The 21,464-nt window shown below is 33.5% G+C and overlaps 1 protein-coding gene across 3 annotated transcripts in view; it reads right to left on the bottom strand.

The window, feature by feature from the left end:
* Positions 1 to 8,014: 8,014 nt before the first annotated feature.
* The window catches only part of LOC105216913 (uncharacterized), a 97,827-nt gene continuing 84,377 nt past the window's right edge, over positions 8,015 to 21,464 (bottom strand). For 2 of the 3 annotated variants that reach the window (XM_029043298.2, XM_011191664.3), the window contains exons 3-6: positions 16,361 to 16,569; positions 13,163 to 13,298; positions 11,989 to 12,254; positions 8,015 to 11,335 (exon numbers count right to left, since the gene is read on the bottom strand). In XM_029043298.2, the coding sequence (XP_028899131.2) occupies positions 10,451 to 11,335; positions 11,989 to 12,254; positions 13,163 to 13,298; positions 16,361 to 16,569 (1,496 nt within the window). In that variant the 3' untranslated portion in view covers positions 8,015 to 10,450. The remainder of the gene's footprint in view (positions 11,336 to 11,988; positions 12,255 to 13,162; positions 13,299 to 16,360; positions 16,570 to 21,464) is intronic. The other variant, XM_011191665.3, reaches the window with a different exon arrangement.

The following is a 21,464-nucleotide window of genomic DNA, read 5'->3' as shown; positions in this document are numbered from 1 at the left end:
AAATCGGTTCAGGATAACCTCAACCCTCATGTACTATATATGCTGATTTTCGTTATTCTATTGGACTTTATTTCAAATTGTGTGTTTATGTGTCAATGTGTCAATAAATTGCGGGAGTATAAATATTCGGTTGCCTTTCCCTACTTGTTTTGGGCTATCGACACAGCCTCATACAATTGAACAAAGCAACAATGACAACTTTCAAAATATTATTATTTTTTTGTTTTTTTTTTAATTTTGTTGTCAATTCAAATAAAATCATCTTTTTGTTATCTTCCTCACAATTTTTCGATATATACTTACTTTCTAATCCTTCCCTGGCCTCCCATAAATATCTCAAAACTAAAATTAGCCAGATCGGTTTGGCCCTTCTCGACTTTTTTCGAGACTAACGACACAAATTGTTTGTATGGGTGATTAGAAAATTGTGGATTTAAGACTTTTTCAAGCAATTTTTCTAATTTTTTCCGCCTTAAGAACCATCCCGGTACCTCTGAAAACATTCTAAACAAAGAATTTGCGAAATCGGTTCAGTGGTTCTCGAGTTATGCGCTTAGCAACACATTTTGCGATTCATTTTTATATTATAGATAAATATTTTGCCTAAGTCGTACCTCGAACAACACAACACTAAAAAATTTTCAAACAATAATTTCGGTAGTCATTGTATGCCACAATTTAAGAATATAATAGAAAACATTCACACCAAGTTCAGCAACACTTGTCTCCATGTGGTTTCTTTTTTGTTAGATATGATAGGAAAAAGAGATTTCAGAAATGAAATGATTTTATTTCGCTGCCTGTACGTGACATGAAAATTATTTCTGTACTTGAATATCGTGACTGCACTTGAGCATGCACATCGCATACAGACACACACACATTTCTACACACTTGCACAGTGTCACAGTTAAAGCTGTAGTTGCATACTCATTGCAACTTTATATACATTATTTATTAAAAATAAATTTTTAAATTCTTAATAACATGTGTTGAGGAATGCAACAATAATTTCCAACAAAACATTGAAATAATATAGTATAGTTTGTATTGAATTTGATTAATTCTAAAAGGATAGAGGTTTTCACCAATAAAAGATCTAAAGATTATGGAATGTTAAGTTATTCTTCTAGCTGATATATATAGAATTCGTATACCAATGACCAACAACAATATTGTCAGTTTACAAAGTGGTAAGATGTGAACTTCGCATAAACATATTTCGGCCCATTAAGTATCGCAAAGTTATATGAAAGCACTACTTCGGAAAAAAATAATGTGTGTAAATATTACAAATATTGTGAGGCCCTTTTCTTAGTATGATTTTTCAGGACGCTAGAGAGATCGATGACAGCTATTATTAAATGCGAGCTTATCGGAATATTTGACGTTTCTATGTTATAACGAAGAACTCTTGCTAAATTTAGAAATAAATACGTTTTAATGATTCTTATGGTCTTCTCATACAAAACAACTGACTCTGAAATAAAAATATAAATACCTTTACTTAATTTGATACCTAAACAAAAATTTAGGTCACTAGAAGATGAGGTCAGTCGCTGTGATTATTTTTTTGATTCTTAAAATTTATAATATTTTTTTTGGTCTTGCATATTTCTGTTAACGTTAATATAAGCACACAAAAATTTATGATCCGATCATGACTTAGATCTGATTATCTCTTAAATATTAAATAGACATGGCCATGTTATTAAAAAAATTTCTCAATTTCCAATATTGAATATTTGGAAATTTTGGCTCAATTAACTTAGACAATTAAAATAATTTTGTAATTTTCCCAATTTAGTTTGAATAATTAGTAGTAAAATAATACAGCTACACTAAAACCTCTCATCATTTTTAAAGTTCAATTTTGTTTAATATAAATAGTAATACTGCAATTAGTCAATTTAATTGTATTGAGGTTAAGCTAAGAACATAAAAGGTTCAATTTACTTCAATTTTTTTACAACTCAATGTGTAAGGCAACTGAAGAATAGTTGGCAGTAAAATTATTCGGGCAACAGTTGCAGTAGGATTACATTTTACGATTATACAAACAAAATTTAAAAAATTGCAATTTTTTTATTACAATTGTACCTGGTATACAATGATGAAATACTAACAACAATTCAATTATAATAAGTTAAAAATAATGATTAAAAGCTAAATATTAGAGGAATTCATTTGCTGTTACAGTTGCCTTGCTAAGTCTGAAGGCCTCTTATGTTTCAGTTATGTTTCTTGTTCAGCAGTTTCGATGAGTCTGGATACCTCTTCATTTACATGCTGTATAAGCCTTTGCAAGTTTGGTTATTTCGTTTACTACTTAATTTACACCAAGATTACGGTGAAGGTGAAGCAGATCTAACATACCAAGGAGCATTAACTATACTTCTTAGTACCTTATTTTGGAAGCGCTGAATGCAGGCAATACAGTTTTGACTTGAACAACCCTGTTGCTGAGCTCCATAGGCCCAAATTGGCTTTAGTACTTGATTGAAAGCGTGGATCTCCTACCGACTAGATGGTAAAACTTAGCAAATTTTACATCAAGCTCACCCCTTTTTTGACATGCTCTTTCCAGCGGAGCTTAGGGTGATTCCTAGGTAGCTTTATTGTGATGTGGTATAGGAGTACCCTTATATAAATGGGATGGTATGATGTTTTTCTAAAGTAAAGTCTACGTGCATTGATTTGAAAGCGGTTAATTTAATGCGCCACTTAGAAGCCCATTTAGTAATTGTATTGACTGCTGTTTGCACTCGAAGGGTAATGAGGTTGACTCTTCTGCTGCTAACAGGGCTTTGTCATCTGCAAATTTCGCTGTCACTTAACTTGAGTCAGTGGGGATATCACTTGTAAAAAGCAAGTAAAGCATTGGCTCCAACACGATTCCCTGGGGAACACCCGCTTCTTTCGGTTGCAAGTTTGAGTATGCATCCTCTTGTTTTATGCGAAAGTATCTATCTTTTAGGATGGATGGATTTTTGGAGGATGGGATCATGTGTAGAAGTTCACGTAAGTGAGGAAAGTTTTTGATTGTCATTCACTTGGGAGTGGCCAGAAACGATTCCTTTCCACATGGTTCAAGCAGCTCACAACTTCCGGTTTTAGACCAAGTATCCTCTGGGTAGCTAACAAACATCCGTTTGAAGGCGAGCTAAAGTGAGAAGGCGAACCCGCTCCTGTGGTTGTGCGTAGGGTTTGGGACCCACCACATAAAAACGAAGTACCAATGAAAAATCGACGAAAGCCTCGGATGGGACACCCAAATTTTGACTCAGCGAATTAAAAGACAGCGACTACGCTGGCTAGGTCATGTTGTCCGAATGAACGAAAACACTCCAACTCAGAAAGTGCTCGATACAGTACCCGCCGGGGGAAGCCGAGGAAGGGGAAGGCCTCCACTCCGTTGGAAGGACCAAGTCGAGAGGGACCTGGTTACTCTTGGGATCTCCAACTGGCGCCGAACTGCGAAGTAGAGAGAGAAGTGGCGCACTATCGATTCGGCTATAACCGGCTAATCGGTTGCAAAGCCAATCACATACATACATACATCTATCTTTTAGGTAGGAAGCAATTATTTTGCAATATTGTTTGAGTAACATGCATTTCAATTTCAGCAGGAGACCCGAATGCAAAAAATGACAAATGGCAATTGAGTTATCTGTCATATCTACTTGTAATGTATTTTTTGACCTATAGTTGTCTGTCGGCAACTACACTTCCTTTAGTATAGATATGCCAAAGGGTGCTAATTACCTAATTAAGAGTACATTTGGACGCAATACTTACTCACATATTAGTTAATTTGCTTTTGAAAAAAAAGTTGATTTCATAGAAAAAAAATCGATAAGGTTTACAAGGTTTCGATTGAACCGAAAGGCTTGAGTACTATTCTGAACTGGAAGAAGTAAAAATAATTTCTTCTATAGATACAATTTTAAATACTTCATAGTTAATATTTCATTTTCATTGAATAATGATCTTGAATATTTGACTTCCGGGCTATTTGAATTGATAAGTGTAAATGTCTGAAATTATGTATGCATTGCCATATATCCGATTGTGCAACTTAATATTTAATTAATAACACAAATACCTTATTTAGCAACACAATTGCTTAATTAACCTAACATAAAACTTAGGCTTAAGGCTACGTGTGATAATGTATGGCGGAAATACAAAAACAAATGGGTAATCCAATTAGGGATTATGCTGCATAAAGGACCGCTAGCTGCTGAGCACTGGCAGTGGCGTTGTGTATAAGTCAACGCAACTACATTTCTAATGTAAAATACAGATATACATACATACATATTTCTTTATCTACCCGCATTTAACTACTAAGTTTGGCCAGAAGTGACAAGTGTGATTTATGCGATATTTGAAGTTTTGCTAAGCCAACACACGAGTCAGGAGTAGCGACCGCCTTTAATACGCACAAGTATGTCTCCCTAACAGAATTTTCAGCTGTAATATGCCAGTTGAACTGCCAAGCGATACTTCTTAAGATACTCAGCTGACCAGCTTAGCACCTAACTACTTCCACTTAAATGACAAAAACACACACAGACAGATGCACAAAGCGCGCTGCTGATTGTAACCACATTGCCACATTGCCACCTTGAACTTGTGATTCAGAGTTGGTTCTTGATTGCGTTGCGCATATGTAAGTAACTTGTAAGATGTGTTCGTGTGTGTGTCATGTGTTTTTGTTTTAAGCCAAGCCAAACCAACCGTCCATTAGTGGCGTATGACATTATATATGTACATAAATATATACCTAATTTGTGTGTAGTTTTGCTTGCCGTTTTTCCCACTTGATCCCATTTAAAGTATTAAGACTAATAAATTTCTGTCATTGTGCTGTCGCATAGGGAAATTTGTTAGGATTTCGACGGTGCTTTTGTTTCTCATGTTCCTTAGGTATTCACCAAATGCGAGTAGATTGCTTCATTGGGGAATTACATAGCTTTGGTAGACGATTAATAAAATAGGATTATATGCCACCACACACTATTTACCTGTATCTTAGTCGGCTTTTGGCCTTTATTTGTGTGAAATAATTTTTCACATACAAAAATACAAATAATTTATAACCATACAGATGAATTAAGCTTCACATGCAATTAGGTATGACCAGTGGAATGTCAAGCCAATTAGAGTGATAACATAAGCTTATAGATTTGTCACAAAATCTATGACATTAATAAAATATTCGATGTGCCATTAGCCACACATACATATATATGAATTCGCATTTATTTCATCAATGTTGACTGACAAATACAGTAGTAGTTGTTAACTATAAATTGCGGATTATTTCTGATCTTTTAGTAATTCCTCAAAGAAAGTTATGGAAGGACAGTCTGGCAATAGAAATGGCATCATCGAGATTAGAAATAGAGCTAAGATAAGAGCACCATGGGTTGCACATGAATTCAAAATTCTTAAAGATGAAATAATTAATCGAACAAGCTCATGTTCAGTATAAATAAACTGTGATATAAGCTTTCTTATTATACTTTATACAATCTGACTAACCGCTAGTAAACATAATTTTTCACACTCAGATAAGTACAATATTTGGTATATGGGAGATGGGAGGGTGGTATGCTAATTCTAATATTTGTTATAAATCACTCTTTTGTAGAGATCTTATAAACGAGATCTAGAGGGAGGCTCAGCCAAACACGTTTTGAAAAAAAAGAAGGACACAGAAGGGAATATATGCCGCCCGACCGATGAAAACTCTGTCATTAAAGAAATTTTAAAGACAGCCGCTGTAGTCAGTAGTAGTGAAGGTTTTTTAAACTTATTAAAAGCAGAAAACATCTTATTTGCCCATGGGGTAACGTTACTTACTTGAGAAAATGGTCCTCATTGTAAATATATTAAAAGAAAATAACAGGACCAAAATAAGTAAAATATTCCGAATTGAAATAACTCTAATGGGTTTTATATTAAGTATATACAATTAATGATGATAAAGACGAGTCTCTTAAAAGTAATGTAAGGATTTATTAATAAATATTTATACAATAGTTTAAGCCTGTCTAGAATTTCCACTACATTGTTTTTTGTCTAAACCACACTTTAGGGTCCCAAAAAGTATTACTGAGTTGGTAGAATAGTGAAAAGGAAAGTCTGCATAATCGGTCGGTGATTGCAACTTGTGTTTGTTTAAACACGGATCAAATACAGCTTTTGGATAATAAATCATGAGGATGTGAATTCAGACAACGTTTCAATATTAAACTAATCTAGTCATTGAATCCTCAGCGAATTCGATTTCGATACGATAAAGGTTTTCGATCGAAAATGTTAATGCAATCATTGATTCCGTCGATAAACTGCTTTACCACAAAGTGAGAACATAAACTGTTTTATCGACCTTAATTGACAAATTTGATAAAAATTAAAACTGGCATTTAACTATTGTGAAATTTCTTCCAAAAATATGTTATTCACCTGAGGCTCTTTGAGAAAATTCTTTCGCTATTTCGAGGGTTCAACTTTATATCGCTTTTAAACATCTTTAAATCATTTTTGTAAGTCTATTTTTGTCTCTTGTCTCTAAAATACCCATTTAAAATATAATTTAGTCCGTCATCGGTAACTGTTTACATAAAAACTTCCAAATGGTTTATTTCTTTTAAATTTCCGCAACTTACTCATCACCGGATAGATTTCGACCAAAATTTTCGATTTTGCGAATTGAATGATTTCGTAATTAGCGACATCTATTAGCCGCGGAATGTATTTTTTCGAGTCGGTAAATGAGTTCAATGTGATCGTAAATTTTATTTTCGATACGGTTTCAATGATTCCGACTTTAAACTTTTCGATCGAATCGATTCTTTTTTCGATCGAAAGGGATTCAATGATTAGGCCCAATATTTTGATACTTTCCAAGCACAGATCTACACAAATTTTTTTATAGTGTTTGAAAACATGCAACTCTTTCTTACCATTTTCTATCAAATTACCTGTCAATAAATAAAACTCTCACCAGTCATCGTCAAACAAATATTTATTATTATTATAATTTATATTTGACTTAATAATTCTTTTGTTTTCACATCATTTCCTGCTCATACATTGAATTACAGTAGTCGTAATGACAAATATTTACAATATATCAATTATCGCACTTAACTACATATAATACATTTTAATTAGTTTATAATTTACTTTTGTTAGTTTTCTTCATTTTTAATTTATTATAATTATTTTATATATAGTTATGGCATTGTTAATTTAATTTTGTTAAATTTGCAAGTAAATACACAATATTTATTTTACAGTTACGAATACTTAGGAATTTAATTATATTAAAAACACATTTCATGTATATGCTGTTGTTGTTTTTTGCTTTGATTTTTTGTAATATTTAGTTTAGCGCTTAATTGAGCTCGGACATATTAGTTAAATTTCTCAAAGATATCTGAAATTTTGATTTTTGTTTGCATTTTGTTTTTCCTTTGACATGTATTGGCTTATAAATAGAAAATTTGGACTGTACGAGTACTTATAAATAATTTTTGGTTAGATTGGCGCACATTTGGATTTTGATTCCTTTTTAATTATCTTTATTTTTATATTTAATCTTAAGTAGAACTCCTGTGCGGAGCTGGATACAGAATTTTATATTGCCACGCCTTAACTGCGTATTTACAACACTCAACCTGCTACTAGCTAAGTATGTATGTGTGTATACAAGTACATATATATTTTGTTTTGTATATATATTAGTCTAAAATTTGTGAAGTATTAAATTTAAGTTAAATTACAAAACTTATATTTACAGATAAAATTTATTATTTTTTTCTTTACTTTAACTAAAAGACCACACATTATTACTGTTGTTTTTGTTGTTGCAAGTGATTTACAAAGTGTTTTGATTTGATTGGCTGCATGAAGAAGTTACAAATTATTATTGTTTATTAATTTAATTTATTTTCAATTTATTCTGCCTGCTATATATTTCACTTATATACTGCATGTATATACATATGGATGTATGTGTATGTATGTCTGCAAGTGTGTAATATTACTTATCACTGTTGATTTGGCAAATGTCCTGGAATGTTTTTATTGTTGTAAAGAAAACTTCCTTATTTAAATTATGAAAGTAGTTTCTTAGTCGTCGGAAATAATTGCATAAAATACACAACGCGCCTACAAAATTCAACCTTTTTAAAGTTTTTCCTCACAAATACATAAGAAAATTTGAAAAATAAACTTTTTTATCCAAAAATATTTATATTATACACTACATTGTTACACGGCAAAAAATGTTTGTTACTCTACTCAACATCATTATCGTAATTATACTCACTATCAGCATATTTATATTTAGTAAAAACTTTGGCAATTCATAAAATGTTCGATATGTTTGTGTTGAAGTTTAAGACTTTCTTTCATTAGTCAACAGTAATGGAGTTTGATTTTGATCATTTAACACTAAGTACTAAAATGTAATCAATTTCTTATTAGCTATACACATTTACATATACTAGGTATATGCTTTCGTGTGTAAAATTAAATATTTTCATATATAATACAGTATATATGTATGTACTTATATGTATGTAAATATTTACAAAAATGTCGTTTCTAAAATATCCAAGAATTTCAAGAAGTGCAACTGAGATATCGTCTTTCTTGATAGGACTATTTTCTTAATGTCATCATATATGTATATTCGAAATATTTTTGAAGTTTTCGTGCAAATTTTTGGGAGATAAATATACTGAACCAAATACAGAAGATTCGGAATACTAGTTTTTGGAACTGAATAAAGATACTGACTATATAGACCAAGAAAACATTTTTTAATCATAATCTATATCTTAACAAAAAATAATGCAATTTTTAAGCTCAAAAGGTTCTATACTTGAAAGCTTTCAATTAATTTTCCATTCATATATTTCTTGGACTGATGTCAAACACAATCAGATTCAGTTTTACAATATTTGAAAAATTACAAGCATATATTAATTGTTTAAAGAAATCTTAGGGAAGGACTCTGCTCGAAACCTAGTGAAGAAAAAAATAAAAAGCAATGTAAATCGCAAGTCAAGGGCCATGGTTGCACCACAACTGCTGTCAGTCTGTTTGAAATAGCAACTAACTACAAATTGCATAGAAAGTATAAAGAAATATCTTAATAAAACGGAGTCTTAAAGCTTCGGAAGTATTTTCGGCGAATTAATCCATACAGTACGGCCTTTGCGGACCTGGGTGATTTTTTGCAGATCTTATACCATACAGAAATATATCTATTTTTTTAACAATAAAGTCGAATTTATCCAAAATAATTGCTGTAGAATTAGGCAATAAAGAAATAATATGCGTCAACGATTTCGATCGCTACTCGCTCAGTTTGACCAAACTCAACACTACTCGCAAGTGTCGGAGATACTTCGTGGGTGCTAAACTTCAACCTAATGCTGGAAAACTTTTGCTGTGAATGATCAGCATAGAACGCGATCGAGAGACGTTGGCGCCGCTAATCTGTTTTATCAAAGCGAGTTGTATGTTCGTTTCGTTTTAACGGCTATGAAAAATATATAAATAATTAAAAATTAAAATATTATCTTTCTAAAGATATCTTGTAAAATTCTTTAATTGCCTCCGACTACATCTCGTTGCACTCTCTTCTTTCTTAGCAAATATAACGATTCTATTTTGATTTATATTTTTCATTTTTTGCTAGCTAATTACATTTAACAGTAATTTGTATGTTATGTATGTAAATGTTCATTGTTCATTTAGACTAGACATTGAGTCTAATGCTAACTTTGTGGTAATTGAATTACAACTATTTTGCAAGTTCTCATACATTTTCAAATAAATTGTTTAAAAAATCAGTAGTTGCTTTTGCTTTATATTTACACATACATGTTATATTTATAAGTAAGTAATTTCGCTGTTTCCAACTGCGCTCGAACGGACTTTTACACACACAATAACAAATTCACACACACAGACACACGCAAACAACGAATACATACACAAGACTGCAGTTTTAATTTGAATTGTTCACATTATAATTTTAAATTTTTATAAATTTTTTTTTGCAATTTTTTGCGTTAAATCATTAATTTCATGTATTTTCAGTTACTGCTTGCAATTTACGCAAATTGGTTTCAAACGGAGTTTTCTCTTTTATATCGCCGTAACTGTAATTTTGAAATCCAAAACGTTATCGGCAGCAGTCGCATTCGATTGCTGTCCTTCGAATTTATTGAAATTAAATTTACACTTTTCACTTTTGTCCTTCTTCCGCTTGCCGTTGTTGTTGTATTTTTTTTTTGGCCAATAGCTCTCAGTTGCATGCCTCGTTACCCTGCAGCACTGCGACACGACAGTCCAGTCCAGTTATGTTCGTAGCCCCTTTTCATTTCGCTTACACTTCTTCAGCCGTTGCGCAGCGCAGTTACCTCACAGCCAGCAATCGTTTAATTGGCAATGCCGCGTCGGCGACAGCTGTGACAACATCGCCATCCGCGGCAACGGCGCCGCAACGTGCAGCGGCGAAAGTGGCATATGTCGCCGTAGCGGATGTTGTCATTGCTGTCAATGCCGGCAGCATTTCCTCACATAAATTAACAAATTTCAATTCTTGCGCGCTTTTGCATTGTCGTGCCACGCCTTCATTGTTCTCATTAACATGCCAATGCTGTCGACACACTTGATTCTCTGCTTGGTGCTGTTGTTGTTGCCTGTGCTGAAGTTGCTGCCACTGAAACAGTGGTATTATAGTTTGGTATTCTGCGCTCATCATCTGATTGATTTCGCCGCCAACAATTCGTTTTTCAGTCGGCTGCTGCCATTGCATTAATTGCTTCTCCGTCTTTCCTTGTTGTTGCTGCTGCTCATGCGTCGATGCTTGTGCATTTTGTTGTTGCACACCTTGTTCGTTATCTTGTCGTTTTTGTTGTAGTTGTTGTTGTTGCTGTTGCTTTAGTTTATCATGCAGCCGCAGCGTTGGCTGCCGCTTGCCGAACAACTGCTGCCACATGTGCAACTGTTCCAGACAGCCGCTGGCGATGGCCGTCGCCACCAGTAGCAACAGCAACAAACTGGGCGCATGCGCCACTAGATGTGAGTCCGTTTTGCTGGCTGCATTTGGTTGAATGAAAAACGATAAGATTTTGGTAACAAATATTTCCCGGAGTGACATACCTTGCACTGGATCGGCGCGCGAATTGCTGGCGTAGACGGTTTCGCGCGACTCTAAGACGGGCGCTTTTTGCGGGCGATCGCCCTCGACGGACTCTTCGTTGCTGCGCCAATACAGTGTGGACAGCGATGCAACGCACTAAAATGGAAAGTGAAAGGAAGACAAAGAAGGTTTAAAGATTTTTTTTTTAATATGAGTGGGTTTATATTGAAAAATTATGGAAGTGGTAAAATAAATTCATTTTCTGTGAACTGATAACAGAAGGAATTTTTCGTATTAAAACATAAACATTATGTCAAAAGCATCAGCAACATTGACTTTTAATAAATATTTGAGTGTCTAGAAGCAATTGAAAAATTGTTTTAACAAATAATTTGGTAGTCAAAACAAGTATTTTAAGTTCATCTTGTCATTATTTTCATAATTATTCTACTACTCGGAGCGGAATCGAGTTCAATAACATTAAAATTATCAAAATCGCTCGAGCCGTTCCAAAGTTATAAAACTTGGTTTTATCAAATTCTTTGATATTAAAAACAAAAAACTAAATTTATTTAGCCATTGTTTTCATAATTATTATACTATTTGTAGCGGAGATGAATTCACTAAACCCGAAATCATTGGAATCACTCGAGACGTTCTTGATTTCTAAAAAGTGTAACTAAACCGATTTCGAACATTAGATATATTTTAATTTGTCACATATCGTTAAATAGTTATAAGTCTCAAACAAGCTATACATATAACTATATATATATACAACATATTTGTTTCCAGAAATTTATACTAACCTTTAGTTTCATATCGGTGTTTCGAAAATGATGCTGTTCAACACGAAACTGCAAGCCCAAAGTCGAAGTCTCCAAGCCCTCACGACCAGATAGGACTGAGGGATATTTTCGCAAAGTGCGCGGCTCAGCTGGTTCACCGTTAACAAACCACGAAAGTTCAACAGCAGGCTTTGAGCGACCAACTGTGCAGTTTATGCGCACCCAGTCGCCAATTTGATAGCGTGGACGGGCACCACTAATCTTCGGTGGACCCTGATCAGGCAAAGCTTAAAGAAGAAAAATGAAATATGAAATAAAGACTTAAGAACAAGTGTTTGGAGGATATACTAATAACTCAAAGTATTTTATATAAATATAAATAAAAAGTTGAAATGTTTAAATTAATTATTTGGTGTGAAATATATAAGTAATCTACATATATATACGAGTATAAGCATGCTTCAATAATAATTAATTTTTGATTTATCCCTCTCTATTCACACTCGATTCATCGCAATACGAATTTCCACAAAAAAATATCCATTTTCACTTGGACTGTACAAATAGCCAAGAAAGAACGACTGCAGGTGGAATAGAAAAGCTGAAAAAGAGCATGAAAAATTCGTTCAATGAGCAGGGAAAAAATAAATTGGCTCACCACCAGACGAATTGAGTTATAGTCAGGCAATTGGTAAAACCACAAGCACAGAAATAAAAAAGCGCAAGAGAAAATTGTGGAGCAGGAATTATGGAAGAAAAAATTAAAGCATATTTTCGATGTGAATGATTCACACGAATCATTTGCGTTTTGCACACTAAACTATATATTGGTGTGAAAAGCTGCACAATTTGACAAATAACTGTTAATTACGCTAGACTAAACGAATAAATTGGCGAGTAAGGTGAAAAAGCATATTCAACGTTTTTTTTTCAGCTAAAAAATGTTATGACAAATTGGGCGAAGTTGAAAATATTTTTGCGAATTTAGCAAAGATAATATTGAACATGCGAATTAAAAATTGATATTTTTTAATAAAATATATTTCTGAACCACTTTAAAATATAACGCTGAAGCTACTTTGTCATATTTATAACATTTTTGGCCATCTCTTTCACCTTGAACATTTTTACTTAAATTATTCTTAAATTATACTTAAATTTGTACATTAGAATTGTTCAAATCATTTATACTTACAAACCACAACCATATCGCCGTGTTCGGTGACTGTTTGAAAAGAAGGCGCTTCACCGGAAACTTCGCAACGGAAACGACCCGCCGACTGTAGGTTGACATTGCGCAGCGTAACTATAGCATCGCTGGAGTTGTGAAGCTGAAAAAGTGTAAAAAATTCCATTGAAAATCATATAAACATATTTAGGCGGAAAAATGAGAAGAGATGTTGTCAGTACATATAAAGCAGCTACTCTCCAGTTGTCAAAATTGTACGAGTATATACCCACATGATAATTTTGTGTTTGCAACTACTGTTGAACGTACGGGGCGTATGAGTAACTTTTGTTGGTGAACTAAGGCGAATTTAGTTCCAAATTGCCCGCATGTAAAATTTATCTTGCTGACTAAACTTTACTACCAAATTGACAGTCAAAACGTGCTTTTTATAGCAATTTGTCGGTATATACAGTCGCGGGCATGCATATGTAATCATTGAATTCATAACTGTGTATTGGAGCGTTCAATTAGCAATTTTACATTAATGTTATTATTGCGATTAATTTTACATACTCGCTTTGAACAAAAGCTGTAATAGCAGCTAGAAAAGAGCGTTTATAAGAAGAAAACTGTATGTAAATTGTTGAAATCAACTTTTCAACTTCTGTTTTTGCTGTCTTAGAGATCAAACAATTTTTATACAAGCGCATGTATGTAACACGAATTCGAAATCGAGAACTGAACATGAATTATCAGTTGTGCAGTCTCGGAACTTAAAAGAATGCAACCTCAGTTATTCTTTGTAGAACAAATAGTATTTATTATCTTTGATTTGTATTTTCATTTAAAGTTTAATTAATATCTTATCATTTTATTAAATTGTATAACAGTATATAACAAAAGTGTAGAAAAAACATGTAGCCTGACATGCGGTCAGAAAGATTTGAGTAATCGTTTTTCGAATCTTATTTATCGCAAAAGGCAAAAAAAAAAATTTAAAATAGCTTTTCTCGTAACGACAATTTGAGCACTAATCGGCAATATGGAGACAAAGCATCTGAAAATTGGCCACTATAAAGGGATCGCTTTTAACTACAAATTTTTCTACATCATAGACATGACATTTAAAGAAAAGAACTCTAAAATTGTTCAAAACACAGTTTAGAAAGAAGCATTTTTTAAATGTGCACCAATGCTTTTCTTTTCTATAAAAATATAAGATAGTACTACCATCGAAAGACAAAAGCTTTTCTGACAGCAAATTCCGTTGATGAGAACCCGGATAATCAAAGAGTGGGACGTTTAATTTGTCATTAATTTTTGTACATCATGAATTGTAATTCTACTATTCTCACTGAATTTTATTAAGATTTCTTTTAATTACAAATATGTACGTTTTCAGACCAACACATTTTTTTAGCCTTGCATTGCACAGTAAAATATATATGAAGTATTGAACTTTTATGAAATATGAGAGAAACCAGTCATTACTATTTTACTAAATTACTAATATAAGAGCACGTAAAATATTTCAATTGAAGAGATCACACGAAAACCTGTTGTTTTAAAGTATTCGAAGTGATCTGTACTGATGTATCAGTGGCTTCAATTAACTCTGTCTTAATCGGACTTTTAGTAGTTTTAGGGAAAAAAATTGAATGGAATATTTAGAACTGTCTGAATACATACAATTTTAAACTTAGTTCCTATAATATTATCTACTGATATTGTATTTTCCAATTCTTTAAATTCATATTGTTTATTCGCATTTGAATTTTGAAATAAAAATTCATGACTTCAGATTTAGATGTCCGCCACTGTACGTGTATTGGTACTCATAAGTGTGTGCACTATGGCTACTATGGCGAAAAGTTTTATTATGTTTACATAGTCTTTTGTGTACTGATCTGTTAGAGCGTGATTTAGTCATTTTGTATACATACAACTACTCAACGCTGCTTTCATGTTTCATACACCGAAGGTTGCAACAACTCGACTCGTTCGCTTTGAAGTTCATGCATTGCAATCAGAAAATTTATTGCTATTTTACTGGAAAGTGAAGACGGCTAACAAACTGCTACCGGAATGCGCTGAACTTTAACCACAATAGTTGCAGCTGTAAAATACAAACATTGCGAAAGGCATGTAAAAGGCAGGTTGTAGCTGGTAGCAGGTATGCAATGTACATTTTTATAACGGAACTTGGCAAACATTTTTCGATTTCTATTTCTTGGAAGCATGTACACTACATTATACAAATATTACAGAGCTATGCACTAGGAATGGCAGTGCACCTCTTGCCAAATATATATGCGGTGTATAGCAGTACACTTACAGAAGAAGCATTTACTTTACATGCGATTGGGTTGCAGGTGAGCTGGTGTATTTGAGTGTGGGTGTGTGCAACTTTTTGTGGAAAGCGCATGTTTACTTAACCACCGCTCTCTTTGCAGCAGTTGCACTGCAGTTTATCAAAAGCCACTCCTTTCCAAAGTTTTCCATTTTGTGGCGCTGTCGCCTTGTTACCTACCAAAAGCGACCACCAATTGGCTGCCAAATTACACTGCTTATACTTTTTTATCTTTTTGGCACTCACGTTTTGCGTTTCGCTTTTACTGAAATTTATCGCTTTCAGTTCGGTTTGCGCGCGCACAAAAAGCGCAAAGTTTCCTACACCTTACTGACTGAAAAAGCGCGCAAATGCACATGGCGTACGCGCTGCATTATGTGCACCTTAGTCGCGCTTACGAGTCTCGAGGTGAACAAAAAATCGAAGTAATACAAGCAGAAAGCAAAACTTATTCAGTTGCACTTTCGCTTTTTATGCGCGGTATGCATATACCAACGCGGCTGACACGGTCGGATGTCTTGCAGAACGCAGGTGCAATGCAAACATGTCTGAAATTTTATACACAAAAGTTTTGCATACAATCGATGATCGTGCAAACGCTGTTGGACATGTCGCCTGCCGCAACTCGAACACATAGTACATATACACAGGCACACCCACAACTGCAGCCTTGATAACGCGTGAATTTATGATTTTGCGTGAGTGAGTTTAAATTTCGGCGGAAGTTATGTGTAGCCTTTGTGCAGCACTTAACTGTACACACATGCCACACATACGCATACAACACTCGGTCACACACGTACCTATAGGTGCGCGCACGTACGCACCTCTAAGCACCGCTACGACTGCAGCTACTCTAGTTTTTCACTCACCTCAACTGATACACCCGGCAGCAGAAACGTTTGTGCTGGTGGCATGTCTCGTGGCACGTATCGATAGAATTCGTTGCCGTCCTTGTACCACTTCACCGAGTACAGCGATTCGCCATCCAAATCGTAGAGGCATTCCAGTTGTGCTGATGAACCCTTAACCACGTAATTTGGTATTCGCACTTCGACCAGCCGCAAACTTTGTGTGTAATCTGCAAGTGAAACGAGCGCCGCAAAGATGGCAGCAAAGAAAAGAAAAGTGGTTAAAGTATGAGTAAAGGTACATAAAACAGAAGTTGGTGAGATATTTTTTGAAAAATTCGCAAAAAACAAGTACAGTAGAGATTTAATTATCACGTAGTTGCAGTCATTTGTAGTTTCAGTATGAGACAACTGGCATAAGTGTATAATTAATGGAACAAAGGATCTGAGGATTTGATTTGAAGTTTTACTTTAGAAGATATTTTAATTTTTTATATTCAAACTAAAGTATCACATAACTAAAATAATATAAGTAATCTATTTTTTGTTACAACTATTTGTTGAAATTCAAAGGCATCACGAAAAGAGACAGACCATTTTACAATAAAGCAATGTTCTCTCGCCAGTTCTGATAAACAATAATTGATTTTGTGCTCTCTGCTCCCGAGCATTTACAACAATCTTCGATGAAGGCATAAAGGTTAGGCAACATTCATGCTTTGGAACTTACATAATCAAACTGGACAAAGTTCTTCGCGAACTAGTTCAAAAAATCTCAGAAATAGTATTTTGTCAAAGTAATCATTTTTAAACTCTAGTGTTTCAGTTCTGTTATAAGAACAATACACTATACAAGGAACCAATCAAGTATTAGGGGTGTATTTAGCTTTCAAGGAATCTTTAGCATTTCGTAGCATTCGTTGTAGTATAGATTAACATTTGTCTTATACCCATGATTTTAAAAGCTTTTTTGTTTTCTAATTATATTCGTGAATTGGTGTTTCCAGACTCTAGGCTCTAATTTCTTAGTTTACACTGTTACACTGTTCTATTCACCATTCCTAAATTTTTGACGATATTATAGAATTAACCTTTAGAAGACCATCCCGGTCTATTTTGTCCCGGTATAATTGTGAAGCTCTACATAGCATAGCTGAATTATATTGTTTTCGAACTGGATCGATCTAGCTAGTTTAATAGAAGCAACGGACTTAAAGTACCTATGTTAAAAGCAGTCCAACATAGTTTAATCGCATAACCTGAGTGGTCATCTGAGAGGTCTATCTACTAACAACAATTGATCACTGAAAAACTTTGTTGCCCCACCTTCCTCCAATTACATGATCAAATTGGGTCGGAGAATGAAGGACCGTAAATCAGTTTAGAAAATAGTAAATTACTACACAGAATGCAATTCTTAAACTAAAATTTTGAGATTTTAGAAACAATATTATTGGAATTCTTTGTAATGATATTTCCCAAAATTTCCAGAGCATATATTGCCTATGACAATTAGTTTGACAGCCAACTCTCTCAGAAAATATAAACCATAAAAGAGCACCCTGTATAATAACAGCATGATTTTGACCTGCAATTATAAAGCAATATTGCCATGTACAATCGATATTTTTTGTAACAAACAAAATAGCATAAATTGTATTTTTTTCGCCTGTGAATTACAGCAAATTAGTACAACTGCAACTAAAGCAAATAAGCAAATGCAACTGATACAGATCAAAATGTTATTAAACGTTTGCACACACACGTACGAAATATGTAAATATTGCACGCATCATTTAATAAATAAACATTAAATGCAACTAAATTTACCGAACATTGATTTAAGGTAAACGCGTAATTGCGACAATATATTTTATCTCATATCTGCCAAATTTATTGAATATGACTAAAATCATCGATAGGCAAACAATAATATGCAAATTATTGATAAATATTTATACAATTGCAGTGCAAATGTATAAAGCGCTTGAAATAGAGATAAAACCATTTCTGTATTTAATATACGTATTTGTTGTTGATTTTATATGAGATAAAAAATATAATAAAAATAATTTCATCAAATAAAATTATTAAATGTTATATAGCTGGCAAACGGCAATTATGTAAAAGTTTTTAAGCTATTATTAAGTGAGCAATTTGGTGATTTAGGATAGTAAAATTTTTAAAAGATACTAATATTTTAAACTACCATTAAAATTGGGATAAATTCCATACAAGACTTTTAGATGCATTAGGAAAGTGAGAAGTTTATAACTAAGAAATATCTCTCTTGCAACATTTCGGAGTAAAGCAGATAGAATTACTGAAATGTGATGGATCAAACGTTTGGTTTTTCCTTTTTTATTTATTATTTTTATTTTTAAAAGAAAACAAATTAATATTGCCTTTTATTTGATTTAAGACTAATTAAATGCCCAAATAGCTACATAACCACATCTAATTAATGTTTTATCTACGAGTTCATACGGAATAAATATTTAATTTGCAATTCTAATATTTTCTCTAATCACTCTTTTATTTATATGCTTTATATTCACCACATACACAAGGCATATACTCGTATACTCATATTAACAAATATACCTAACCACGTAATCTTTGCTTGCTGATTAGTTGCCTCAGCCAAATTCCTGCTTATCAGGAAATTCGAGCGAATCTCAAATTATACAATTAACGACTGTATAAATAAAATGCTTTTAATTAACAAAAGATAAGCAGAAATAATTGCCTTCATTGCACGTAGCAAACTAGCTACTCATAATTTGACTCTAATCAATGAAATATTAGTTCAAATCTAATTCAATTGAATATACTCAAAGGCTAATTGATATTCTCTGAATTAGCTTTAAATAGATTTGCGGTATATATGTATGTATGTGTTTATTGTTTTGATTTTAATTTATTTAAATGATTATCTATAATATTTTAAAAGTGAAATGCTACAAAGTAATCAAATCAATTAGTCATTCAATTATTTTCATGAAATATTTAATTTCTTTTGCTTTAGAAAATACCTTTTTCTATTAGTCACACAAATCAAATAAATCATACTAAATAATACAAAAGCGATTCACTTTCGACTAAGACAATTATACAAAAATCATACATAATTTAAAAGACATACATATTTCGAAAAGATTTCGAGATTTTTTATTTACTAAGTTTACTAATTCCTTAATTTTTTGAAGTGGTTTCCAAGTATTCGAATTCACAAAATCAAGTTAAAGGCAGATCTATATATCGTCTGTTCATTTTTAAAGTTTTATCAGTTCTCATCGTCTAACTGTGAAATCTTTGAAGAAGTCCATCGAAAGCCAAAGTTCATTTGACTACAATGAGACACATTTCACCTTAAAAGTTTTCATATTCAATTACCAGAAATATAGGAAGGTCAGTTATGATGATATATGTAAACTAATAACGGGTGATTTTTTTGAGGTTAGGATTTTCATGCATTAGTATTTGACAGATCACGTGGGATTTCAGACATGGTGTCAAAGAGAAAGATGCTCAGTATGCTTTGACATTTCATCATGAATAGACTTACTAACGAGCAACGCTTGCAAATCATTGAATTTTATTACCAAAATCAGTGTTCGGTTCGACCGCTTTTTTATCGACAAATTTTGTTCAGCGATGAGGCTCATTTCTGGTTGAATGGCTACGTAAATAAGCAAAATTGCCGCATTTGGGGTGAAGAGCAACCAGAAGCCGTTCAAGAACTGCCCATGCATCCCGAAAAATGCACTGTTTGGTGTGGTTTGTACGCTGGTGGAATCATTGGACCGTATTTTTTCAAAGATGCTGTTGGACGCAACGTTATGGTGAATGGCGATCGCTATCGTTCGATGCTAACAAACTTTTTGTTGCCAAAAATGGAAGAACTGAACTTGGTTGACATGTGGTTTCAACAAGATGGCGCTACATGCCACACAGCTCGCGATTCTATGGCCATTTTGAGGGAAAACTTCGGAGAACAATTCATCTCAAGAAATGGACCCGTAAGTTGGCCACCAAGATCATGCGATTTAACGCCTTTAGACTATTTTTTGTGGGGCTACGTCAAGTCTAAAGTCTACAGAAATAAGCCAGCAACTATTCCAGCTTTGGAAGACAACATTTCCGAAGAAATTCGGGCTATTCCGGCCGAAATGCTCGAAAAAGTTGCCCAAAATTGGACTTTCCGAATGGACCACCTAAGACGCAGCCGCGGTCAACATTTAAATGAAATTATCTTCAAAAAGTAAATGTCATGAACCAATCTAACGTAACGCAAATTTTATGCGTTTTTTTTTTTTTAAAAGTTATCAAGCTCTTAAAAAATCACCCTTTAGAAGACTCTTCCCTTGTGTCAGTTCTTGTTAAAAATATTAACTTGAAATTTACGAAAACAACACTACATCATTACATCCAGGAAACTCCAGTGAACCAGTAACAGCTTAAAGTGAACTCAAAGCATATGCAAAAACACGAATAAACTAAATATTTCCCACCAGCAATCCAAAAAACTTCATCCACTTGACTAGCATTAAAGTTTCATGAATTTTTGCACTTCCTTATCTCATTCGCCCATCGCCGTTTGATTAAAGAAAGGAAAGAATTTGCCAACACCTACAAATCAATATGACACGTGCCAAAGAAAAGCAATACGGGAAGCAACAAGAAAAAAATGTATGCTATTCGCAAAATCTTAACTTACATCCGTAGCACAATACTGACTACATTAAGTAGCTGCCGAAGAGTACTTTATTGCTTTTGTTCTTGCCCTTAAATAAATTTGTTGGCTAACTTTAACGCAGCCTCATTGATAGGTGGCGGGCAATCATTATTGTTGTTGCAGTTGTAATGAATATTAAAGGAAGCCCATCAGCATTTTTGCCGGAAATTTCCAAAAATAACGGATGTGAAAGCGCCAAGGCGCAATGCGTATGAAGTGTTAGGAGGAGGTTAATCTTACATTAGTATTTTATTTAGGCGAATTAAGGAGTTAAGGTAAAAAGCAAGAGAGAAGAAAATATCAGAAAATAATTAAAAGGAAAATAGAGTGAGGGAAAATAGAGTATAAGCCGATTTTCTCAAATACAAAAAATGTATCGCTGATCTT

Source organism: Zeugodacus cucurbitae, chromosome 3 (assembly GCF_028554725.1).
Source record: "Zeugodacus cucurbitae isolate PBARC_wt_2022May chromosome 3, idZeuCucr1.2, whole genome shotgun sequence".
In the NCBI taxonomy this organism is placed as follows: domain Eukaryota; kingdom Metazoa; phylum Arthropoda; class Insecta; order Diptera; family Tephritidae; genus Zeugodacus; species Zeugodacus cucurbitae.
This window is presented reverse-complemented; position numbering and strand designations above follow the sequence as displayed.